This window comes from Schistocerca serialis, chromosome 6 (assembly GCF_023864345.2).
Source record: "Schistocerca serialis cubense isolate TAMUIC-IGC-003099 chromosome 6, iqSchSeri2.2, whole genome shotgun sequence".
Taxonomy (NCBI): Eukaryota; Metazoa; Arthropoda; class Insecta; order Orthoptera; family Acrididae; genus Schistocerca; species Schistocerca serialis.
This window is the reverse complement of record NC_064643.1, coordinates 443,359,769-443,387,391: the sequence shown is the minus strand read 5'-3', so window position 1 is coordinate 443,387,391 and position 27,623 is coordinate 443,359,769. Positions and strand designations below refer to the sequence as shown.

The 27,623-nt window shown below is 42.6% G+C and overlaps 1 protein-coding gene across 1 annotated transcript in view; it reads right to left on the bottom strand.

Annotated features, from left to right (window-relative positions):
• Positions 1-10,431: 10,431 nt before the first annotated feature.
• The window catches only part of LOC126483730 (probable cytochrome P450 6a14), a 106,067-nt gene continuing 88,875 nt past the window's right edge, over positions 10,432-27,623 (bottom strand). The window contains exons 6-7 of the mRNA XM_050106837.1: positions 18,688-18,939; positions 10,432-11,282 (exon numbers count right to left, since the gene is read on the bottom strand). Of these exons, the coding sequence (XP_049962794.1) occupies positions 11,113-11,282; positions 18,688-18,939 (422 nt within the window). The 3' untranslated portion in view covers positions 10,432-11,112. The remainder of the gene's footprint in view (positions 11,283-18,687; positions 18,940-27,623) is intronic.

The window sequence follows — 27,623 nt, the reverse complement described above, 5'->3', positions numbered from 1 at the left end:
GTTTCGTAGGGATCGAATGAAGGGTAGAGCCACGGGTCGTAACAAATGGTTCAAATGACTCTGAGCACTATGGGACTTAACATCTGAGGTCATCAGTCCCCTAGAACTTAGAACTACTTAAACCTAACTAACCTAAGGCCATCACACACATCCATGCCCGATGCAGGATTCGAACCAGCGACCGCAGCGGTCACGCGGATCCAGACTGAAGCGCCTAGAACCGCTCGGCCACACTGGCCGGCGGGTCATAACACATCTGAAACGTAACGTCCACTGTTCAAAGTGCAGTCAATACGAACAAGAGGTGACCGAGACGTGTAACCAATGGCTCCCCATAACATCACGCCGGGTGATACGCCAGTATGACGATGACGAATACACGCTTCCAATGTGCGTTCACCGCGATGTCGCCAAACACAGATGCGACCACCATGATGCTGTAAACAGAACCTGTAATCATCCGAAAAATGTACGTTTTGCCATGCGTGCACCCAGGTTCGTCGTTGAGTACACCATCGCAGGCGCTCCAGTCTGTGATGCAGCGTCAAGGGTAACCGCAGCCATGGTCTGCTGATAGTCCATGCCGCTGCAAACGTCGCCGAACTGTTCGTGCAGATGGTTGTTGTCTTGCAAACGTCCCCATCTGTTGACTCAGGGATCGAGACGTGGCTACACGATGGGTTACAGCCATGTGGATAAGATGCCTGTCATCTCGACTGCTAGTGATACGAGGCCGTTGGGATCCAGCACGGCGTTCCGTATTACCCTCCTGAACAGACCGATTCGATATTCTCCTAACAGTCATTGGATCTCAACCAACGCGAGCAGCAATGTCGCGATACGATAAACCGCAATCGCGATAGGCTACAATCCGACCTTTATCAAAGTCGGAAACGTGATGGTACGCATTTCTCCTCCTTACACGAGGCATCACAACAACGTTTCACCAGGCAACGCCGGTCAACTGCTGTTTGTGTATGAGAAATCGGTTGGAAACTTTCCTCATGTCAGCACGTTGTAGGTATCGCCACCGCCGGCAAATTTGTGTGAATGCTCTGAAAAGCTAATCATTTACATATCACAGCATCTTCTTCCTGTCGGTTACATTTCGTCTCTGTAGCACGCCATCTTCGTGGTGTAGCAATTTTAATGGCCAGTAGTGTAAATGTTTGTTAATTACTCTGACTAGCTTCAAGCAAACAAACATGCTCACATCACCCGGTCTGATAGGCCATTTATCCATTTCCAACATCCAGATACGAAAATTCGAACAAGATTCATTGTGTAATTTATATGGAGTCATTTTACCAATGATTTAATGGCGACATGGCACTGTCATATGAGTAGTAACAAACAGATGCTTATGCAGAATGTCCGCGACATGCCGCTGTGACGTCAAAGTTCCCTTCAAAGCTAGCATCCCTGACCTGATGGCTCCCCACACCATGACGTCAGGAGTATCACTGCTGTGCGTCTCCAAAACATTGCAAGAGTGAAACATCCCTCCAGGTAGCCACCACATTCGCTGACGATGGTCATCCGTGGTAGTGCAGAACCATCAATTCATCGCTGAATACAAGACAACGCTGTTCATCAGCAGTCTATGCTGTACAGTGACAGCACCAGTCCAAAGCCGGCCGTTTGTATTGTGGTGTTAACCGCAGCCTACATGTGGGACGGTAATTTCTTAGTCCGAGTGCTACTAGTCTCCGACCAAAGATTCAGTACGACGAAGAATTTTGCAGGGAGTCCATCACTTGTTCTCGAATGGCAAGAGCAGATGTGAAGGCGGTAAGATGTGCTTGGTGTGCAGTACGGTGATCCTCCCTTATGGTTGTCAGACGTGGCTGACCATACCTTTGATGAAGAGTATTCATTCCAACGTCGAGGCACTGTCTCATCCGAATGCCATGAAAGTCAGTATATTGCTCGATTAACCCAGCCTGCCAAACGGAGAGCAATAATTAGGTGCTAGTAACGATGTCCCAGACGCGTATACAGTATCTGTGTATGCTTCAGAGTGATCACTCTACATCTGACACTGTTCACCTCCCTTATACGCTCTCATCGACTTGGTAATAACGCTAAAAACGAATGGCGCTAATGTACCATGCTGGCTGTTGTACCTGTCACAGAGAATCGCAACGCCGAGGTTTTGTACATGTAGGAAGTTACACTGACACCCAACCATGTCTGCTAGATGCATCACATTTTTTGTCAAGCAGCGTGTTAACAACAATTTGCACTAGTATCACAACAGGACAGTGTATTATTTACGAGAACCAGTAGAAAAGATGGTATAACCAAAAACTGATGGAGAAAGAAGAAGACGGAGAAGGAGGAGGTAGAGAAGGAGGAAAAGTTTGAGAAATAAGAAAAGAAATAAAAGGGAAAAAGATAAATGCGGAAGAATAGGAAATAGACACCTGGTGGTTATAATTAAACTTTCCCTACTTAACTAATTACAGTATGAGTACCAGACTTGGTAGCATTAATGTCAAGGACAAGACGAAGAGAAATAATGCAAAATCAATTGAATTGAAACAATTTTAATGTGCTGCTACGGTAAATCATACCATTATATAGCTGTACCATTACTGCTGCAAGAGGGACTCAATACGGCGCCCATCAGTCTCCAGAAGAATCCAAAGGCGCAGGATTGCATACTGCACAGCAGAACGAAGCATGTCCGTAGGTATGCTGCCTATGCTGGCTACCTCTCTTGAGATGCTGAGCTTCAGTTCAGCACATGTCTCAATGTTCCCCTGGTAAATCCTGTTCTTCAGGTAGCCCCACAACCAGAAAATCACGGGGAATGAGATCAGATGACCGTGCCGGCCAAGCATTTGGGAACGATCGGCCGATAATTCGATCGTTTCCAAATGTGTTTCGGGGAAGCAGGTGAACTTCACGAGCGATGTGCGGTGGGGCCCCACCTTGCATGAAAACTGTTGAGTTCAAAGTGTCTCTCTCCTGTAGGGCGGATATGACATGCTTGCGAAGCATGTCGCAGTAACGCTGGCCAGTCACACCGCACGTCTTTGGTCCTAGGGCGCCAACCTGCTCAAAAAAGAATGGGCCAACGATGAACGTAGCAGAGAAAGCACTCTACAAGGTGTCACGTTCACCATACAGAGGAACTTCGTGCACAGTGACTGGAGGTGAAGATCCCCACACTCGGCAATTCTGTGTCTTCACCTCACCCATCAGAGAAAAATGAGGTTCGTGTGTCCATAGGACGGTCCAGGGCCAGCCCTCGTCAACTTCAGTCCTTGCGAGAAAGTGGAGAGCGAAGTCAACACGTCGTTGTGTGTCCTGTGGCGCAAGCCTGCTGTACGATATGGATCTTGTACAGTACCATTTGAGAATGGTTCGAAGCACCTTCCGTACAGTGGACCACGGGATGTTCAACTGTCGTGACACAGCTCGCACACTGCCTGACGATTGGGAACTGCGCACAGTGTTGTCTGCCATACCAGCAGCAATTTCATCAACCGCCTGTGGTGCAACCGGTCGTTGGCCTCTCCCTGGAGCGACGCCGGGTTCTCCAGTTGATTCTAACTTCTTCATCATGCTCCGCACAGCAGGTACACAAAGAGTACCCTTCCGTAATTCTTTCAGCCGGCGATATTCTCGAAGTGCAGCTGCAGCATTGCTGTTGTTTCGATAATAGAGCTTCACCAATAATGCCTTGCTCCTTTCGCCCAAGCTCATGTTGACACGACAAGAAGTGCATTGCGACTGGTCAGTTGTGTGAGACTATGAACCACGATGACTGACCATACTGGGAACTGGACGGTGCCGCTGTGATGCGTGGAAATCGTGCACCCCATACTCGGGATATTAATGCCACCAAGTTTGGTACTCGTACGATAATTAGTTTCCGTGTTATAACGTGTTAAACGCTTTCGCGTTCAGGCTTTCCTAAGTTTCGGACTAATGCTTCGTAGGATAATTAGATGGTGTTCCAACATCCTTGAGACAAAACATCGCATTGATGGCATGTATTATCCTCCTGCATCGTCACCCGCAGTGCTCTTTTTCCAGGTGAAACTAACGTGTCATTACACGTACAAAACTCTGTAAAAGTGATTCCCCCTCTTCTCACATTCACAATTCTTTCGACGATATAAGTGCTTAGTTTTCTTGTCAACATTTCACCGTGTATTCTGTAACCTATAGTAGTGAGTGACAAAAGGACAAATGTATCAACCAAAACATAAAATAATAACAAAGAAAACATTTAATTTACTAGTAAGTGTGTCAAAAGGACAAATGTACGAAACAAAACATAAAATAATAATAACAAAGAAAATTTTTATTTTACACACCAGAAAGACGTCAATATTATGGACAGCCCGCCAGAATCATTCACATCCACATTGATGATGTCATCACAGGCATCATTCAAGGGGTCGACTCGATTTTCACTTAAAGCAGTAAAAAGCATAGAGTCACGGATGAATCCTTTCCGCTTGCATGCCACTAAATTTCCATGCTCTTATGTATTCATGCGGTGTCTTCCGCGATAGTTACCAAATTGACTCGGTCATTCTCAATGCATGTTACCTGATATAACTTTGTGCTCTTTCGAGCTGCCAGCATTCTGCACTCTAACGGATAATTCGTAATTTATATTACTCTTTTACGTGCCCCGGAGTGGCTGTGTTTCTGCTCTTCAAGCTCTTCTTTCTTGTTTAATACAAGTAAATTATTGCCATCGTTGCGACGTAACATACGCAATATTTGCATGCAAACATGTACTTTTGTGGCGGGTGTTGGCTTCATGTCAGTCTTGGCTATGATAATAAGTTAACTTTGCTGCTCATAGTAGCTTACGCGAATTTCTTTTTTTCTTGTTCATTATTAAACCTACTCCTGCTTTACCTCTATCATATCTTACGTCTTTGTTTATTGCTGGCTTATCAGCTCAGCTCTTGGTATTCACACAACTGCTTCTGTTTCCTGCAAAAATCTCTTTAATTTTCCTGTAACGGCATCTATCTTTCCTCTAGTCATGCACGCTTCTACAACCTTCCATCTAGCCCCTAATCATCTCTGTTTTGCCATTCTGCCTTTTCTGTCAGTCATTATTTATAAGTGTGTATTCTCTTTTATTTACTCGTATTAAACAAGAAAGAAGAGCCTGAAGAACAGAAACACAGCTAGTCCCGAATACGTAAGAGAGTAATATAAATTTCGGACTATCCATTAGAATACATGATGCTAGCAGCTCTACAAATCAGGATGTTACAGTAAATAACGTTCAATGAAAATGACCGGATTCCTTAGGCAGCTGTCGCAGAAGGCACTGCATGAATAACTGAAAACATGGGAACTTGGTTTCCTGCAAGCGAAAGAGGTTCATCCGTGATTGCAAGCCTTTTATTGCTTGAAGCGAAAATCGGATCAAACCACTGAATGATGCCTGTGCTTCTGTGTGAATATGAATGGTTCTAACGGGCTGTCTGTAATTATGATATCTTTCTGGGAGTTAAAATAAAAGTTTTCTTTGTTGTTGTTTTAGGTGTTTTGGTTTACACCTCTGTCCTTCTGTCACACTCACTGCTACAGGTTACACGTCATCTAGTCGTGCAACTATTGACGTGCAGTACGTTCTGCTGTAATGTATGAGTAGGGCTTAGAGCCATGGGAGACTGGTAGTGTACAACGTTAGAAGACAAGGGTGCCTAGAATTGATTGTCAAAATTTCCTTGCAAATTTAAATGTTACAAATTACAAGTAAAAACTTTTGCTCATGTCCAGAATACGAGGTTATTTTAACAAACATAATATTCTGTAAATGAGTGTAGGGTAACTGCCCACAAAGAGCAAAGGGACATACTATGGTAAGAGCAACAAGCGTGCAAGGCGACCACATTTTAGAGTGCGATTACATGAGTGAAGCAAGATTAATCAAGTATGATTAGACAGGGCTACAGACTGAAAATATGAAGTTATAGCTAGTGAAAGGGAGTGGTGGTTCTTGTTTCTTATGCTCGAGGGTTATTTGCAATCGTCTTATTCAACCATTCTGTAAATAAAGTCCAAATAATGAAACTGAGTCTTTCATTAACATGGACGTCTTAATCCGTGTCCCAACTCTGATATCTTATCAATGTGATTAACGTTCTTTTCGCAGGTTGTACTTTGACGAACAAAGAAGTTCTGGCAGTTAGCCTAATTATCCAGGTAAATGCTATTTTCACCACATAATGTGTATAACCCCTGATGAACCATGGACCTTGCCGAGATGAGATGGTTTGGGTGTATCAACAATAAAGGTAGCAGGGATGTAGTAGGTCCAACCACAACGGAGTTGTATCCATAAAGAGGCCAGAGTAGCCCACAGTCCCTGAAGAGCGGCAACAGCCTTTTTCGGTAGTTGTAAGAGTAACAGTCTGAATGCCTCACTGATTCGGTCTTGCAGCATTATCCAACAAGCTCTTGCTATGAAGGTACCGTGAATGGGTGAAAGCAAGGGGAAACTACAGGCACTACTTTTCAAGAGTGCATATAGCTGTGCTGTGTGGCTTAATGATGATGTCATCCTCTCAGTTAAACTATTCCGGAGGTAAAATAGGCCCTCATTCACGTCTCCAAGCAGAGATTACTCAGGATGATGTGATTAGGGAAAACAGAACTGACGTTCTACAAGTCAGTGTGTGGAATGTAATGTTAGCAAGGCACATTAGACAGTTTAAGAAGGGAAATGAATAAGTTGAAGTTAGATACAGCGGGAATCCGTTAAACGAGGTGGCAGGAAGAATAGAACATCCAGTCAGGTGTGCACAGGATTATAAACGCAAGATCAGATACGAGTAAAGCAGGAGTAAGTATAACAATGAATAATAAAAATAGAAGTGCGAGTAAGCTATTATGAACAGCAAAGTGAACGCATTATCGCAGCCAAGACGGATATAAGGCCAACATCAACCAAAGAAATACAGGTTTGTATGCAAGTTAGTTTATATGCCAGTTAGATCCGCAGATGACGAATATATTGGAAGAATGTATGAAGAAATAAAAGAAATTATTTAGTCAATTAAGAGACCTAAAAAAAGTTTTGATGGGGGACTGGAACTAGATAGTAGGAAGAGGAAGAGAAGTAAAAATAGCAGGATAACAAGGATGGAGGGAAAAGAATGAAAGAGTAACTCGAATGGTGGAATTTTGGACAGAGCATAATTTACTAATTGCTAAAACTTGGTTTAAGAATCGTGAACGAAAAGTGTGTACATGGGAGAGACCTCGGGAGACTTAGAGTTTTAGACTGAGTTTGTACAGGTAAGACATAGATTTTGAAACCAAATTTTATACTTTAAAAATGTCCAAGGGCAGATCTGGACTGACCATAATTTACTTGTTACGAACAGCAGATTAAAACTGTAGAAATATCAGTAAAGTATGTAATTAAGAAAATGGTATCTTGGTAAATAGAAACAAGCAGAGGTTGTTCAGCATTTCAAAGATAAATAAATGTAAATGTCGGGTGACTAGGGCCCCGGTCGGGTAGACCGTTCTCTGGGACAAGTCTTTCGATTTGACGCCACTTTGGCGACATGCGCGTCGATGGGGATGTAATGATGATGATTAGGACAACACAACACCCAGTCCCTGAGCGGAGAAAATCTCCGACCCAGCAGGGAATCGAACCCAGGCCCTTAGGATTGACATTCTGTTGCGCTGACCACTCAGCTACCGAGGGCGGACTATTTCAAAGGTGACATTTGGTAATGATTAGCTGCAAAAAAGAAAAAAGAGCACAATAGAAGCTGTTTGGGTAAGTTTCATAGATTAGGTAGGAAGGAAACAGAGGATCAAATAGGTATAAAGCCACAGCCTATCAGAAATTCTTTGGTAATGTAGGAGACACCGAAGCAGCAAATGACGCAGTCACAAGGAAATATAGAAGTCTAAATAATGAGTGACAGAAAATGCAAATCGGCTAAGAAGAAATAGTTAGAGGATAAATAAATACAAAGCTCCAGAAGCATGTGTGAGTAGGGAAAAGTTAGACACCTTTATACGAAAAGTTAACAGACCTTTGCACAAAAGAGAAGCAGCTGTATGAATATAAAGAACTGAGATACTAAACCAGTAGTTAGCGAAGAAGGGAAGTTGAAAAGTGAAAGGAATGTTCAGAAGGATTATTCAAGGGAAATGAACTTGAAGACAGTATATTCAAACTGGAAAGGAAGTAAATCAGTACGGAGATCTGATACTGTAACTAAAATCTGACAGAGCACTGAAAAACCTAAGCTGAAACTACTCCCCTGGAGTAGACGACATTCCGTCGGAATTATTGAGCTCCTTGGAAAAGCCATCCATGATGAAATTATTCCATTTACTGTTTAAGATATACAGGACAGATGAAATACCATCAGAATTCAAGAAAAATGTAAAAATACCAGAAGGCAGTTGCTGACAGGTGCGAATAATACTGAACCATCAGTTTAATTAGTCATAGTCGCACGATACTGACACGAATAATTTACAGAAGAATGGGAGATACATAGAACCGAACCTCAGGGAAGATCAGTTTGGGTTCCAGAGCAATGTAGGAACATCTGAGGCAGTACTGACTCTAAGAATTATCTTGGAAGTTAGGTTAGCAAACCTATGCTTATAGCATTGGTAGCAGTAGACAAACCTTTTGAAAATGTTGACTGGAATTCACTCTTTCATGTTCTGAATGCAGTAGGGATAAAAAAAGGTCATGTAAGGCCATTTACAACTTTTACAGAAACCAGACTACAGTTGCAAGAGTCGAAGTACATGAAAGGGAAGCAGTGGTTACAAGGGACTGAGACAGGGCTGTAGCCTATACCTGATATTATGTTGTACAATGAACAAGTAGTAAAGGAAATCAAGAAGAAATTTGGAAAGGGATTTAAGGTTCAGGGACAAGAAACAAAATCTATGTGATTTGTCAGTGACACAATATTTCTGTCAGAGACGGCAAACGACTCGGAAGAACAGTTGAACAGAATGGATAGTGTATTGGAAACGATTATAGGATGAACATCAACAACAGTAAAAATAAGGTTAATGAAAAGTTGTGGAATTAAATCAGGTTTTACTGATGAAATTGGGTTAGAAACGAGACAATAAAAGTAGTAGATGAGTTTTGCCATCAAAATAGCTGTTGATGGCTGAGGTAACAAGAAAATAATTTCTGACAAAGAGAAATCTGTTAACATCCAGTATAATTATAAGTGTTACTAAGTCAGTTCTGAGGACATATGTCTAAACTGTAGCCTAGTATGGAAGTGAAATGTGGGTGGTAAGCAGTTCATACAAGAAGAGAAGAGAAGCGCTTTGAAATGTGATCCTGAAGAAGAACGGTGAAGATTAGACAGGTAGATAGAAAAACTAATAATAAGATACTGAATGAAATCGAAAAAAAAAACAGGAGTACACAGCATAAAATGATTAACAGAGAGGATCAGTTGGAATGACACGTACTTAAGCATCAAGGGATCGTCAATTTGTTAACGGAGGGAAGTGTGGGAGGTAAAAATTACGGAGGGTGACCAAGGCATAAAAACAGTAAGCTGCTTCAAATGGGTGTAGGTAGAAATAGTTATTGAGAGATGAAGAGGCCTGCACACAATAAGACAGTGTGGTGAGAAGTATCAAACCAGTCTTCAGACTAATAACAGTAGCAACTATGGTGCGTAAAAATTTGTCTGTAGGACAATATTTTAAGCAATTTTTCTTTTTCAATTTTAAACCATTTTTTATTTTTATCTTCTCTTATATGAAAATGACGCTGTTTTGATGCCTGCAACCCTTGTCATTTTACAACATATTCAATTCATTACAGCCTTTCATATTAATAAAGGTGTTCTGTAATTAACTTCCAGACTTTTTTACCGATGGATCATATGAAAATGTGTGATTCACTGAAATGCTCTGCATTTTTAAATTTTTCGTTGTGTATAAAACTAGTCTCACATAAAGTGTTCACGGAAGTCTCCAGTGAGAGATTAAGTTCTAGAGTGGAGTAGAGGTCGGCCTAAGCTGTGAGAACTGATGAAACTCTGCCATATGAATGGTCTCTTGTCATAGGAGACTGATATCTGACGTTTCTGCTTTTAAATTCAGTTGTAATTTTAGTCAAATATTCCATGATATATTACAGACCCTGAGAACCAGTTTTGCACTAACAGTAGTAACACTATAATTCAACACACACTTTATTCTGCAACATACTTCTCTGGCCATCAAACCACGTTGACAAAATTTCTGTAGGGAACGTTATTTCAAAGCAATAGTATTACATTGGTCACTGATACAGTGAGAATGATGCTGCAAATGTACACTGAATGTAGTATTTTCTAAACTCATGTGAATTTTGCTGTGAAAAATGATTGTATCAAATTCTATAGATGAATATAAAAATATGTTTATTACAGAAAGAATGCAAAGCTCAGAGTTACAAAATGTATTACTGAAAAATATCACATATGTATTAACAACATTTGGTGTCTAAATGTAATGCTGACATTTATTGCGAATACATCCAGACACAAGCACGAACAAAAAATATACAAAGCTCACAGGTACCAAAATCTTAATTGAAATATATTATCTACCAGTTGACAACATATCATGATCAAATATAATGCTGCCATGTAGTGAGAATGCATCCATACAGAAGCAAAGGCAAAACAAAAATTTAAAAACGGTTCACTGATCACCAATAAGAAGTAATGCAACCTAAAATGTCATGATCAGGACTAACAGCGTTCATTAGTATTTCTGAATGTTACACAGCCACAACACAGTACTCACATATATAAGAAAACATTCCTCCATCTGTTTCTTGTAAAATAAGTTATCACTCTCTCCATATATAAAATAGCACCAATTACAGTCATATTTATGAAATACTTTGATTATTCTCTTTATAAAATGTGTGTAATATGTCCTTTGTGGAGATTTATAGAGTGTTAAAACACGAAATGATAAAAAATAGCTTATAACACAAAAAGCAACAGCACTTTTAAAAAAGCAGTCTTCAGAGGCAGTAAAATAAATATTTTCAAAGAAATATTTTTCTGTGCATTTGCAAACATTGAATTATGTATATAATTACTTTTACATTTATTTTTTCCTAGAAGTGTAGCGCAGCCATATTCCTGAGACAGGATTCAGGAAGAGAGAACGTTTAGTCCACTCCAATTTCCGAACAGTACGATCACAGGGTTCGACACTGTAGTGACTGAGCAAACTGGCTAGGCCCATTTTCGTCTGCATGAGGCCAAACCGCATACCTGAAAAAATATATAAACAATATGTTAGTTGCTTATGTCTCAGTTAGCGTAGCGTTCGCAGCATCCATCGTAGTCTTTCCGTCCCTCACACTGTTTTTTTCCCCTTTAACATTCCGTTCCGACATGCACACACACACACACACATACACACACACTATTGTATACTGGATTTTAGATTGAAAAGTCATTTGAACTCTGAAATGGGACTAAATTTATAAAAGTTGTGCAATTTTTTCCAACTTTGCTTTTCTTAATCCCGGAAGAGGCAGCAAACCTAACTACGGTGTGTGAGAAAGGCAAATGCTGTAGCTTTATAATTTTTGCTTCTCTTCTAATCCATCCACGAATGATGTGCTGGGAGGACAGTACTTTTCAGTAAACGCTGTTGTCTACAGGGTTATTACAGTCATTATGCGTAAGATAACTGTGAGTAGGTAATATGCTCCTTCAGTTGCCGTGTTCTGAGGACTCGGAATAGTAAGCGTAAACCTTTCGGTAATACACATCGCCTTTCTCGTGCCTGGAGTTTCTTGGATATTTCTTCAAAAACCAAGTAAATAAATAAAAGAGAAAGAAAACAGAATGTGGTACACAGACGACATAGCACACGCCACCACCAGTAAGGAAGAGTTGGGAGAATTGTCAGTGGAAAGAGCAACCTTCATGACACACGAATTGCTTTCATGATATTAGGTTGGTGCGTTAAGTTCGTAGCACTTTTGTTTTTGCATGGTGGTATAGCGGTTGCTATGAGTTTATTCGTCGATTGTCTTCTTTTATTTGCAGTTCACTGTTGCTATCTGAGTTTACATTTTCTGATATTGTCATTTGTAGATAGTGAGTACAGCTGCGGACGCTAGAAAATGAAGTGCTAAGTTGAGAAATAGGAACATTTCAGACATATTCTCCTGTTTGAGTTCAATAGAGGGGCGACAGCAGCGGAGGCAGCCAGAAACATTTGTGGTTTGTTTGGGACTAATACCATTGGACAGAGCACGCCAGGAAAATGGTTTTCTCATTTTAAGAAGAATCATTTTAACGTTAGGAAGACCTTTGGGGTTTGATGAAGGTCGTTTAAACGCATTAGTGCACGATATCCACATCAGTGTACTCTGTAAATGGTAAATGCTATGAAATGTGATCATTCAAACATCGTGCGACATCTGCGTACATTGGGGAGGGTACTGCATATGTATATGTATATGTGCACCTCTGCATATTCGTCGTCAACTGGCTCGTGAACAATACCGCCTATTCCTAACCTGTGTCATCACTGGTAACGAGAAATGTTGTTTTTATGGTACATAAAGAAAAGAAAGGGATGGTTGAGCACGAACAAAGCAGCAACTCCCCGAGCAAAGACACGCGAGCATCCACAAAAGATAACGTTGCGCATCTGGTGGAACAGCGACGGTGTTGCGTACTACGAATTGCTTCCCTTAGGTGTAGCCATCAATCCTCACACTTATTGTCAACAACTGATACGTCTTGCAGCAGACGCACTCCATGAACAACGACCAGGAAAAATAGCGTGAAGTTATGCTACTCTACGATAACGCCCGCCCGCATTCTGCAGGACAAAAAAACACTCTAAGGAGAAGTGTGAAAAATCATTGCGCATCCACCATATTCACCTGATCTTGCGCCCTCAGGTCTTTACTTTCCCGCCCTCTGTCGTACAACCTTCAAGAAACTTCTTTTTCGGAAGGAAAAGCCCAGCGTTGGCGGAATGTTGTAAATAGTGAAAGAGAATATATTATTGATAACTAAAATCTCTGTTATGTCTATCTGTTGTGTCTGTTAAAACGTGCGGAAAAACGCTTCGAATTTATGCACAAACCCAATAAATAAATCGTTTTTTTATCAAATGAGTGAGGATAGACTGTTCTTGTTTTGATGGTGCACTCCAAGATTGGTTTGCGAAGTTCTGTAATCCTTGCCATCTACCCTCTTCACTTCAAAATAAGTACAGCATTATACACTGATCTGCCAGAATATTATGACCACCTACCCAATCGCCGGTATCTGCACCTGTGGCACGAATAACATAGGCAACGCGTCGTGGTACGGAAGCAACGAGGCCTGGTAGGTCGCTGGAGAGACATCTGCACACAAGTCATCTAATCCCCGTAAATTCCAGTGAGGGGGGGCGATGAGCTCTGACGCCACGCTCAATCACATCCCCGATGTGTTCGATTTGGTTCAGATCTGGCAAGTGAGTGGCCTAACACAACAACTGGAACTCTCAACTTTGTTCCTCGAACCACTCCATCACACATCTGGCCTAGTGGCATGGCGCATGATCTTGTTTAAAAATGCCACTGCCGTCGGGAAACACGATTGTCATGAATAGGCATTAGTGATTAAAGCCCCTAATACTCTATAATTGGCACCACATTGTTTAAAACTGGGAAACGTTGTATTTCACGTCATCAACACCCTTTACCAAATCTATTAATATGATATATGATTCCTTGTCTTTCAGAAATATGTCACTTATGCTGATGCCCAGTGAACTAATCTGAAACCTGTCCTAATCTGCTTCCAATTGTCTCTGCATTCCTCATTGAAGTATTTCATTGCTAGAATATTTTCAGGCATGTTACGCTGTGCTAATTATGTGGTAAGTTTCCTGTTCATCTACTCTTCTTTTCTTCTGAAACGAAACAATTATTTTTTTTTGAAAAGCAAATGTAATTTCTCCCGTTTCAGACAATAAAATTCGTTCTATATACGTTACTCCACACTTTAACATGATGTCCGGAATAGACCCACTAAAATTTAATCAACACCTTTAGTACCTACTTTGTGGAGGGGACTGGGCGGTGTTTTAGGTTACACGCAGAAAGAGCGTCAGTACAAAGGGGTGAGAGGCAAACACAGTAAGGTCGGGTAGCAACAGTCGGTATTGTAGTTGCAAACTTTCGTAGGTGTGTTGGAAAAAAAAAAACAGAGCTCCAAGCGTTAATAGAAAGCACTAAAGCTCAGATCGTTATAGGTACAGAAAGCTGGGTTAAGCCAGAAATACGTTCAGCCGAAATTTTTGCAAAGAATCTAACAGTGTTCAGATACTATAGAATAAATACAGTTGGTCAGTTGATGGTGGAGCGTTGATCGCAGTCAGAAGTAGTTTTCCTTGTAGTGAAATTGGAGTAGATAGTTCCTGTGAATTAGTATGGGTATAAGTGTTCTTCAAAACCAGAATAAATTAATATAAAAAATTGGTTCATTTTACCGACCTCCAATTCAGATAATAGGTTGTTGAACAGTTCAGAGAAAGCTTGGGTTTGATTTCCAATACATACCCCACTCACACCATTATAATTGGTCGTGACTTCGAGCTACCGTCGATATATTGGCAAAAATACATGTTTAAAGTCGGTGGTAGGCATAACACGTCGTCCGAAACCTTACTGAATGCGCTCTCAGAAAATTATTTTCAACTGTAAGTTCAGGAGTCCACCCAGAGGGTAAATGGTTTGAAAAAACATTCTTCACCTCTTAGCAACAAATAATTTTCAACTAATACGGAACATTTTCACAAATACGAGGATTAGCGAGCACAAGGTTGTTGTAACGAGACTGAATACTATAACATCCAAACTCACCAAAAATAAAAGCAAAATACATTTATTTAAAAAAAACAGATAACAACTGGCTTGACGTTAGGAGGCAGTCTCCACTCCTTCCAATCTAAAAACGTAAGCATAGGCTGGATGTGGTTTGAATTGAAAGAAACAGTATCGACGGCAACTGAGAGACATCTGTATACCACATAAGCTAATAACAGATGGTACCGATTCCCCATGGCACACAAAACATGTCAGAGCACTGTTGCAGAAGCAACGAAAACATCATGCCAGTTTTAAAAGAACACAAAACCCCGAAGATTGGCGAAGTTTTACAGAAGCTCTAAATTTAGAGCGAACTTCAATGCGAGGTACTTTTAATAGTTTCTATAACGGAACTCTGTCTCTAAATTTGGCAGACCACCCTCATTAGTGATAAGACGCAATCAGGACCTTCGCTGCGCTATAAAAATAGGAATGTTATTGATGACGGCGCCACTAAAGCAGGGTTACTAAACAGTTTTCCCAAATTCTTTCATAAAAGAAGACGAATTAAATATTCCAGAATTCGAATCAAGAACAATTGCCACCATGAGTAACTTACAAGCAGACACCCTCGGTGTAGCGAAGCAGCTTAAAACAGTACCGGTCAAGATTGTATACGAATAAGGTTCCTTTCAGACTATGCTGATACAATAGATCCTTATTTAGCAATCGAGTACAACAGCTTGCTCGATGAAAGATCCGTATCTAAAGACTGGAAAGTTGCACGAGTCACAAAATACCCAACAAAGGAAATAGGAGTAATCCGCAGGCATATATCGTTAAAGTCGATTTGCAAAAGGACTTTGGAACGTATACTGCGTTCGAACATTAAGTTTTAACTCGAAGGAAACGATATATTGACAAACAGTCAAAACGGATTCAGAAATGTCGTTCTTGTGAAACACAATAAGTACTTTATTCTGACAAAGTAATGAGTGCTATCGACAGAGGATGCCAAATTGGTTCCATATTTTTAGATTTCCAGAAGGCTTTTTATACCGTGCAATTGGGAAAATGTGGTTGCCAGTTGTATGAATGTTACTTATATGGTATTCTGTAAATACAATGCCATAAACAGGCAACAACACATACATGAGGTACATGAATAATGTGACGGCAGTAATTATATTAATATAGTGTGCCACACCACTTTTTTTTTAAATCAATTTTACAGTTGCAGTAATATGTGACTGAACAGGCAGCCATATTATGATGTAACACTTTGTTTGGATTATTATAAACAAAGGTCTTAAGCACAACATAGAACTGTATCTTAATGGCAATAACCTTAAAAGCCTTATTGCATCAACTGAGCTTGCATGTGATTCTGCACAATTAAATCCCAGTGAAACCAATGCAATAGCCTTCAAAGCCAATAAAATAATTACAAGACACCTAAAAAATACTTCACACCAAAACAGTGACCAAAAGACACTGAATTGTATCAACTCCTAACTTTTTAACTGTAAAGCTCTAACAGTGAAGGCAGACGAAGGTAACTGTGCAGTTGTAATGCATGAAAATGAATATGTTGACAAAACCATGGAATTTTTCAGTAGTAATAACATAATCGAATTAGACTTTGATCTCACTTCTAAATTTTAAGCCAAACTTAGGAAAACTCTTAAGAAATGTAATTTCCTCCTAAGTGGGAAGTGCATTACTGCATTGCTATGAACCCCATTGCCCCTCGCATTTAGTCACAGCCTATGATACATAAAAAGCATTGTCCAATCAGGCCTATTGTTAACTCTAGGAACAGCCCTTCATATAGATTAAATTACAGACTGCTAGCTCTTCTAAATGCTCATTATACTTTTAAAACCAACTACTCCATTAGGAACACATATGAGCTCATTGACAAAATTAAAAATGTGCACATTCCACCAACAACCAGATTTGCATCGCTTGACATTGTAAATCTCTATATTAACATCCCTATACAGGACACCATAAATATAATCAAGAACAATCTGCTTAGACATAGGAAACTGAATATGGCAGAAATCTATGAGCTCATTGAGTTACTAACATTGGTGCTGTCATACAATTACTCCAGGTTTAATAACAAAATTTACAAACAGAATGATGGGTTGGCAATGGGTAGCAGCCTAGCTGGGAAGTTAGCAGACATTTACATTAAGCACTTAGAGCACACATTTTTCAAAACTAACAATCACATCAGCAGCAAAATAATCTACTATAAAAGGTATGTAGATGGTACAATCATTCTTTTTGATGACACTAATGAAGAAATTGAAATACTAGCGACCAAGCTGAGCAGCATGCAAAATAACATCCAATTCACTGTTGAACATGAATCCAATAACACCATCAGTTTCTTAGATTTAAAAATTTCAAGCAAAAACCAGAAACATTACTTTGAAATTTGCAGAAAGCAAACAGCCACAGATGTGTGCATCAAAAGCTCATCTTGCCGTCCATACCAACATAAGATGGCATACTTCAGATCCATGATTAATCTCCTGCATAAAATTCCACTGGAACCAGTTGAACAACATAAAGAAAACAATATGATCAAAGCTGTAGCTCTAAATAATGGATATAACCCTCACATGATTGATAAATTATCACAAAAAATCCAAAAAACAGCAGACAACAAAGCTCCACACCAGACACCTATGCAGTCAACACAAAAGTCTGTAGAAAGCAGCAGAAAATATGTCACACTTCCTTTTGTAGGGAGCAACAATCAATAACCCAAGCAAAGTATTGCATCATAATATGGCTGCCTGCTCAGCCACACTTTACTGCAACCGTAAAATTGATTTAAAAAAAAAAAGTGGTGTGCCTTACTATCTTAATATAATTACTACTGTCACACACATCCATGCCCGAGACAGGATTCTAACATGCGACCGTAACAGCAGCGCGGATCCAGACTGAAACGCCTAGAACTGCTCGGCCACAGGGGCCGGCAGCTGCATTGAGATTTTCTTCGCTCTGATAACTGGCATTACGTCACTTACAAATGTTAAACTGAACAGCTTAACCGTCAAATCAACAGTTTAATGGTCACATCAAATGGTTTCCTGTAGATGGTTCCTTTACTTGAATGCTACATATCTGCTTTACTCATTCGAGGCATGTTACAAAAAATAACAGTACAACTGTTTTAAGAGCAAAGCAACACATGTAAGGGGTCACTCATTGAAAAAAGAGTAATTTGGAAAAAAGAAAAGAAACAAAACCATGAGAGGGGTACATGGAAATGGAAATGGGACCATGAGAAAACAAGAGAACGTTCATATGTAATACATGGTTAGATACAGAACGAGTTAATTAAGTACTGGAAATAAATAAACGTGGAAGAATCGCACGGAAAATACTACCAGACTAACAGACAATTTCGTGGCAAGTAAGCTAAGGCACTCATAAACTGGTTTTTTTTTTTTTTTTTTTTTTTTTTTTTTTTTTTTTTTTTTTTTTTTTTTTTTTTTTTTTTTTTTTTACTGGAAACAGCAGTAGAGAGGACAATATTACGGACGCATAAATATTACAACACGTATCACAATCGAGAATGTTTGGCGTAAAAGGTATGAACAAAAAAGAAGGAAACATCTTTTAGTGACTATGGTTAGTACTTGTCGAAGACCTACACGCCACCAGTAATGAACAAAAAAGAAGGAAACATCTTTTAGTGACTATGGTTAGTACTTGTCGAAGACCTACACGCCACCAGTAATGTTCTGGCAAAACGATGCAGAAAGCACGTTTATTATTACGTGGTACGTGTAATGATGGTGTTAGCATTCAAGACAGCCACGTACCAATGCAAACCCGTGGTCCATCACCGAAAGGCAGGTACGCAAAAGGGTGCCTTTTGCTCTTCTCCTCTTCTGAGAAGCGTTCCGGGTCGAATCGCTGTGGATCAGGATAGTGCTGTGGATCATTGTGAACGGCCAGCACTGGTATCAGGACCATGGTGCCCTTTTCCAGCACCCACTGCCTGTCTGGCACGGTGTACTCTTGTGTCACAACTCGGTTCAGCATCGGCAGAGGCGGATACTTGCGAAGAGTTTCTGAAAATAAAACACCAAAATATGAGTACGTTACTGGAATTCTTGCTTCCGCGGCAGTTGCCTTCCCTATCATTTTACCGCTGCAGATTTTGCATCTCCACCACCGCCTGTTTCTTAGCAGCATACAACGTTACCTTTCAACGGCTTCTCTGTATCGAGGGATGTGGCACAATATCACAACAGTCGTGCCTGCTTCCTATCTCGTACCTCCATTACTAAGACGTTTTCAAATGCTTGCAGTAAATATTGATTAACGATTCTGAAAACATGGAGTGAATTTTTGCACTGCTTAAGTCTGGAGATGGTCAATTTATCCATAGTTCGACCAACCCCAATAAGGATTTGAGTTGTTGAGCTAAATTACTTCAAGCAACAGTATTTATTTATTTACACGTCAAGTTCCGTAGGACCAAATTGAGGAGCACATCTCCACGGTCATGGAACGTGTCAGTACATAAAAATAACAACATAAAAGTAATAACAGATAAAAATAAATGTTTATGAACACGAAAAATGTCAGTCCATAAGTTTAAGTAAACGCCATCAACAATACAATAAGAATCAGCTTAATTTTTCAAGGAACTCTACGATAGAATAGAGGGAGTGACCCATGAGGAAACTCTTCAATTTCGATTTGAAAGCGCGTGGATTACTGCTAAGATTTTTTAATTCGAGTGTTAGCTTACTGAAAATGGATGCAGCAGTATACTGCACATCTACACTCCTGGAAATTGAAATAAGAACACCGTGAATTCATTGTCCCAGGAAGGGGAAACTTTATTGACACATTCCTGGGGTCAGATACATCACATGATCACACTGACAGAACCACAGGCACATAGACACAGGCAACAGAGCATGCACAATGTCGGCACTAGTACAGTGTATATCCACCTTTCGCAGCAATGCAGGCTGCTATTCTCCCATGGAGACGATCGTAGAGATGCTGGATGTAGTCCTGTGGAACGGCTTGCCATTCCATTTCCACCTGGCGCCTCAGTTGGACCAGCGTTCGTGCTGGACGTGCAGACCGCGTGAGACGACGCTTCATCCAGTCCCAAACATGCTCAATGGGGGACAGATCCGGAGATCTTGCTGGCCAGGGTAGTTGACTTACACCTTCTAGAGCACGTTGGGTGGCACGGGATACATGCGGACGTGCATTGTCCTGTTGGAACAGCAAGTTCCCTTGCCGGTCTAGGAATGGTAGAACGATGGGTTCGATGACGGTTTGGATGTACCGTGCACTATTCAGTGTCCCCTCGACGATCACCAGTGGTGTACGGCCAGTGTGGGAGATCGCTCCCCACACCATGATGCCGGGTGTTGGCCCTGTGTGCCTCGGTCGTACGCAGTCCTGATTGTGGCGCTCACCCGCACGGCGCCAAACACGCATACGACCATCATTGGCACCAAGGCAGAAGCGACTCTCATCGCTGAAGACAACATGTCTCCATTCGTCCCTCCATTCACGCCTGTCGCGACACCACTGGAGGCGGGCTGCACGATGTTGGGGCGTGAGCGGAAGACGGCCTAACGGTGTGCGGGACCGTAGCCCAGCTTCATGGAGACGGTTGCGAATGGTCCTCGCCGATACCCCAGGAGCAACAGTGTCTCTAATTTGCTGGGAAGTGGCGGTGCGGTCCCCTACGGCACTGCGTAGGATCCTACGGTCTTGGCGTGCATCCGTGCGTCGCTGCGGTCCGGTCCCAGGTCGACGGGCACGTGCACCTTCCGCCGACCACTGGCGACAACATCGATGTACTGTGGAGACCTCACGCCCCACATGTTGAGCCATTCGGCGGTACGTCCACCCGGCCTCCCGCATGCCCACTATACGCCCTCGCTCAAAGTCCGTCAACTGCACATACGGTTCACGTCCACGCTGTCGCGGCATGCTACCAGTGTTAAAGACTGCGATGGAGCTCCGTATGCCATGGCAAACTGGCTGACACTGACGGCGGCGGTGCACAAATGCTGCGCAGCTAGCGCCATTCGACGGCCAACACCGCGGTTCCTGGTGTGTCCGCTGTGCCGTGCGTGTGATCATTGCTTGTACAGCCCTCTCGCAGTGTCCGGAGCAAGTATGGTGGGTCTGACACACCGGTGTCAATGTGTTCTTTTTTCCATTTCCAGGAGTGTATTCGCACAAGAGTTAAGGAAGTCCGATAAAAATGCAGGTTTGGTTTCTGCCGAGTGTTAATCGAGTGACAGCTGTTTATTCTTGGGAATAAGCTAATTTTGTTAACAAGAAATGACAGTATGCAGTATACAGGGTGAGTCACCTAACATTACCGCTGGATATATTTCATAAACCACATCAAATACTGACGAATCGATTCCACAGACCGAACGTGAGGAGAGGGGCTAGTGTAATTGGTTAATACAAACCATAAAAAAATGCACGGAAGTATGTTTTTAATACAAACCAACGTTTTTTTAAATGGAACCCCGTTAGTTTTGTTACCACATCTGAACATATAAACAAATACGTAATCAGTGCCGTTTGTTGCATTATAAAATGTTAATTACATCCGGAGATATTGTAACCTAAAGTTGACGCTTGAGTACCACTTCTCGGCTGTTCGATCGTGTGTATCGGAGAGCACTGAATTACGTAGGGATCCAAAGGGAACGGTGATGGACCTTAGGTACAGAAGAGACTGGAACAGCACATTACGTCCACATGCTAACACCTTTTTATTGGTCTTTTTCACTGATGCACATGTACATTACCATGAGGGGTGAGGTACACGTACACACGTGGTTTCCGTTTTCAATTACGGAGTGGAATAGAGTGTGTCCCGACATGTCAGGCCAATAGATGTTCAATGTGGTGGCCATCATTTGCTGCACACAATTGCAATCTCTGGCGTAATGAATGTCGTACACGCCGCAGTACATCTGGTGTAATGTCGCCGCAGGCTGCCACGATAAGTTGTTTCATATCCTCTGGGGTTGTAGGCACATCACGGTACACATTCTCCTTTAACGTACCCCACAGAAAGAAGTCCAGAGGTGTAAGATCAGGAGAACGGGCTGGAAAATTTATGCGTCCTCCACGTCCTATGAAACGCCCGTCGAACATCCTGTCAAGGGTCAGCCTAGTGTTAATTGCGGAATGTGCAGGTGCACAATCATGCTGATACCACATACGTCGACGCGTTTCCAGTGGGGCATTTTCGAGCAACGTTGGCAGATCATTCTGTAGAAACGCGATGTATGTTGCAGCTGCTTGGGCCCCTGCAATGAAGTGAGGACCAATGAGGTGGTCGCCAATGATTCCGCACCGTACATTTACAGTCCACGGTCGCTGTCGCTCTACCTGTCTGAGCCAGCGAGGATTGTCCACGGACCAGTAATGCATGTTCCGTAGATTCACTGCCCCGTGGTTTGTGAAACCCGTTTCATCGGTAAATAGGTAGAACTGCAACGCATTCTCTGTTAATGCCCATTGACAAAATTGCACTCGATGATTAAAGTCATCACCATGTAATTGCTGATGTAGCGACACATGAAACGGATGAAAGGGGTGACGATGCAGTATGCGCATGACACTACTTTGACTCAGTCCACCGGCTCTCGCAATGTCCCGTGTACTCATGTGTGGGTTCATGGCAACAGCAGCTAACACACCAACTGCACCCGCTTCTCCTGTGACGGGCCTGTTACGGACCCGTTTGCGCGCTACGACCATATTTGTTGCATACAGTTGGCGGTAGATATTTTGCAATGTGCGGCACGTTGGATGCTCTCTGTCCGGGTACCGTTCTGCATACACCCTGCAGGCTTCAGCTGCATTTCGTCGACACTCGCCATAGATGAGTATCATCTCCGCCTTTTCAGAGTTCGAATACACCCTGGTCACAGTTCCTACAACACTACACTATCACAGACGTCTGGTAACACGGTGTACTACAGTTGGTCTGCGTGGGGAGACGAATGCAGAATAACAATAGCAGCAAGCGCTACGTGCGGACACTGCGACAGCTAGACTAAACCACAACAGTGCACTACAGCCACACTCGTAAACACGGTCATCATAAACATGTCCCTGTAGATCAGGGCCGGCCAGAAATTCTGCACGCGTGCCGTGCTCCTGCACATGTACAACTTCCGGGTCACAGCGTGCACGCCGCAGCCGTCAGCGTTCATGTAGTGCATATTTCTACGCACAGATGTCGCTTTATCCACTTGCTGGGATACTCTGTACCGGCGAATTCTAGTGCTCTTTCCACAGCTTGCAAGCCAACCATGGGAAGGTATTTCGCGTATTAAACATTACTGTCACTGCTCATTGAGACGTCTACTTTTATGTTAACAGTTTAACCCAGTAAGACAAGCAATACAGTTAACAACCGTGGGTTTTTATTAAGGCAGCTTGACTGACGGCACGTAAATACGTGTAATGTTTTTGAGCTAGTATTTAAGAAAGAGAGCACTTAGCGACACCCTTAGTAAGGCCAATCACTTTGCCTCCTACCTCTTCGATGTATTTTCCATCCCTGATGATCCCCAGTTCGATTACTCCCTCTTCCCGGATATCTGCGATCGAACTGACACCTCTGTCCCTCCCCTCGCTCCTGGTTTCCAGTACTTGGACAACATTGCACACACGGAATTCAATGCCCCTATCACTACACAGGATCTCATTGATACACTCCGCACAAAACGCAACACCGCTCCTGGTCACGATCGTGTCACCTACCGTCACCTTCGTGAAGCTCCCGTCTCTTTCCTCTCCACCCTGGCCAGGCTCTACAATGTAGTCCTGTCCACCGGTTACTACCCCGACCTGTGGAAAACCTCCCGTATCCTTATGTTCCTTAAACCTGGCAAACCGCCGTCCGCCGTCTCCTCCTACCGTCCCATCAGCCTTACCTCGGTCTTCAGCAAGGTCCTGGAATCTATCCTCACCCGACGCATCCACCAGCATCTCCGCCAGCACCGCCTCCTTCCCGTTACCCAGTGTGGCTTTTGGCCGGCGTGCCCCAAGGCTCCGTCCTCTCCCCCCTTCTGTACCTTTTGTATACGGCGGACATGCCGCCACCGTCACCCCCCGACCACTTTCTCCAGTTTGCCGATGACACCGCCTTCCTTGCCCTTGCCCCCACCCTGCAGTGCTCCCAACACCTTCTCCAATCCCATCTTGACCAGTTCACCGCTTGGTGCAACCAGTGGTTGCTCAAGGTCAATCCCTCCAAAACCCAGGCGATCATTGTAGGCAAAACCACCTCTTCCTTCCGCCTCCTTGATTTTTACATCACCATCTATGGCCGTCCTATCACCCTCACTCCCACCCTTAAGTACCTTGGTGTCACCCTCGACCGTCGCCTCTCCTGGACTCCCCACCTCCGGACAATCCAAGCCAAGGCACGCTCCCGACTCAGTCTCCTCAAGCTCCTGTCCGGCCGTACGTGGGGTCTGGACCCCTCCACCATCCTCCACACCTATAAGTCCCTCATCCGCCCTATACTTTGTTATGCCCATCCGGCTTGGATCTCCACCCCCCCCCCTACCTTTTATAAATCCCTCCAAATCCTTGAATGTCATGCTCTCCACATCGCCTATTGCATCCGTCTCCCCTCCCCCACGTGGATCCTGTACGATCTCATCCCCTTCCCCCACCTCCTCCTTTTCCTTGAAAGGATACGGATCCTGTACACCTCCCGCGAACTCGATCCTCCTCACCCGGTCGTCTCCCCGATCCTCTCCCACCCCCGCCCGCTGCCACGGCTGTATTCCCACATCTCGCCAGGTCTCCATCTCTCACCCTCCTTACCCTCTCCCAAGGTGGCTTCCGCCTGCTCCTTCTCCCTGATGATGTCCTCCTCCCCTCCATCTACCCCTCCTACCAACTTTAATCCTCCCTCCCTCTTCCTGTATCTGTTCCTTTGGGCACCCTCCATCCCTCCCCTCCCCTTCTCCCCACTTCTGCCCCGGGCTCCCCCTCCCCTGTCCTTCTACTCCTCCTCCCCTCTCCTCAGCCGTTGGCATCTCTGTTCTCCCCTCTCCACCCTCTCCACCCGTCCTCAGCCTTCTTCCCCTCTTGGCAGGTCCCCGGACTCGCACACGTTACGTGGACTTTCGCGCGCCGGAGATCATCGTCATCTGTGTCTCGTGTGTGTGACGTCGTTTAGTGTTTTTAGTGTCCGCCGTCACGCTTCTCCGTTCACTTGTGCCATCGGATTCATCAGTGTTATGTGCACCGTGTCAACATGTTTTCAGTGTCTTTCTCGTCGAGTGTGAACGGCTCCGTGTTTTTTGTGTGACTGTGACCACTGTTTTTTTGCCCGTCACTATGTTCATTTTCATTCTCCAGTCTTGTACTGTGATTGTCAACTCTATGGCTGAAGAGCGGCGTAGCATGCCGCTGCCAGCCTCCCTGTTTGTTCAGGTGTTAAAATAACAATAAAGTAAAAAAAAAAAAAAGAAATTAGCGACTTCCAGCGAACCTTATTCATGATTACAAATAACATTAAACTAATGCAAGGTCTCCTATAACTAATTCTCGGTGCCCTCAGCTACACCCACATAATTTCTGTCTCACTGATCTTTGAACAGAATGATAACCGCAGACCTCTCGATGATGACCTGTTATTTCAGTACCATTATTGCTATATATTTCATCAGTTCCGTCTGAAATCTGCATAATAACCGACAATTAGATGAATGTTATGTTTTATCGACTTCAGCTTAGCGTAGCCCTTCACACATTAATAGAAACCCCTAAATGTAAGTATACATTGGAACAATCGGTTTAAAGACCAATTTTCCTTATAATAATGTAACATGGAGCAGAATGAGGCAATAATGCAAATTAGTTATCAGTAATTTTTAATTATGAAAGGAATAAATCCGAACACGTTTATCACTGATCATGAGAAATGATATAGTTAAAATCGTGCGCAAAAGCACGGCTCATTGACAAACGCAAGCAGTTGCGAAGATTTTCACCGCTTATGCTTCATCGAAACCTTGATTTATTCATTTTCATCACCGAGAAAAATCTTTCACAAACAAGCTCTTGCTTGTACCACATAAACAGGTAAGTGGAGCCGCCACCGTTCATTTAGGACACATGTCTAATAACAGATGTCGCTGTTGCTCGCTGTCGCACACGTGCGCACATGTGCAGCACTTCCGCACGTCTGCACACTGTGCAGCGTTTGGCCGGCCCTGCTGTAGATGCTGCTCGCCGACCGTGGCCCATGTTTGTTACAACAGGCAATTGAACGTCGGAGGTTTCAAGCGTCAACTTTAGGTTACAATATCTCCGGATGTAATTAACATTTCACAATGCAACAAAAGGCACTGATTACGTATTTGTTTATATGTTCAGATGTGCTAACAAAAGTAACGTGGTTCCATTTCAAAAAACGTAGGTTTGTGTTAAAAAACATACTTCCGTGCATTTTTGTATGGTTTGTATTAACCAATTACACCAGCCCCTCTCCTCACGTTCGGTCTGTGGAATCAGTTCGTCAGTATTTGATGTAGTTTACGAAATATATCCAGCGGTAACGTCAGGTGACTCACCCTGTATATATTAAGAGATCAATCTCAAAATACCCAGACTCTTGACAAGAGTTCCGTGAACTTACACCACTTATTGCCCGAACCGCCCGTTTCCGAGCCAAAAATATCCTTATAGAATGGGAAGAGTTACCCCAAAATATAATACCATACAACATAAGCGAATGAAAATAAGATAAGTAGATTAATTTTCGTGTCGAACGATCACTCACTTCTGATACAGTTCGAATACCAAAAAAGGCAGTATTAAGTCTTTGAACAAGATCCTGAACGTGGGCATTCCACGACAGCTTAATATCTATCTGAACACCTAGAAACTTGACCTGTTCAGTTTCACTAATCACATGCCCATTCGGTGAAACTAAAACGTCAGATTTTATTGAATTGTGTGTTAGAAAATGTAAAAACTGAGTCTTACTGTGATTTAGCGTTAGTTTATTTTCTACAAGCCATGAACTGAGGTCACATACTGCACTATGTGAAACTGAGTCAATGTTGCACACAACATCCTTTACTACCAAGCTAGTGTCATCAGCAAACATAAATATTTTAGAGTTAGCCGTAATACTAGAAGGTATCATTTATACAAATAGGGAACAGGCGTGGCCCCAGCACTGATCCCTGGGCCACCGCACCCTTGTCAGTACCGCACTCACATCCCACATCACAGCCGTTATCAACATTGTGAATAATGACCTTTTGCTGCCTGTTGCTAAAGTAAGAGGTGAACCAATTGTGAGCTACTCCCTGTATTCCGTAATGATCCATCTTCTGTAGCAATATTTTGTGATCAACACAATCAAATGCCTTAGTTAAATCAAAAAATATGCCAAGCGTTCGAAACCTTTTGTTTAGCCCATCCAGTATCTCGCAGAGAAAAGAGAATATAGCATTTTCAGTTCTTAAACGACTTCTAAAGCCGAACTGTACATTTGATAGCAAATCGTGTGATATGAAATGATCAATTATCCTTACATACACAGCCTTTTCAATAACTTTTGCAAACACTGATGGTATAGAAATAGGTCTAAAATTATTTACATTATCCCTTTTTATAAAGCGTCTTTACTACTGAGTACTTGAATCGCTCAGGAAACTGACCATTCCTAAAGGAAAAATTACAAATATGCCTAAATACAGGACTAACA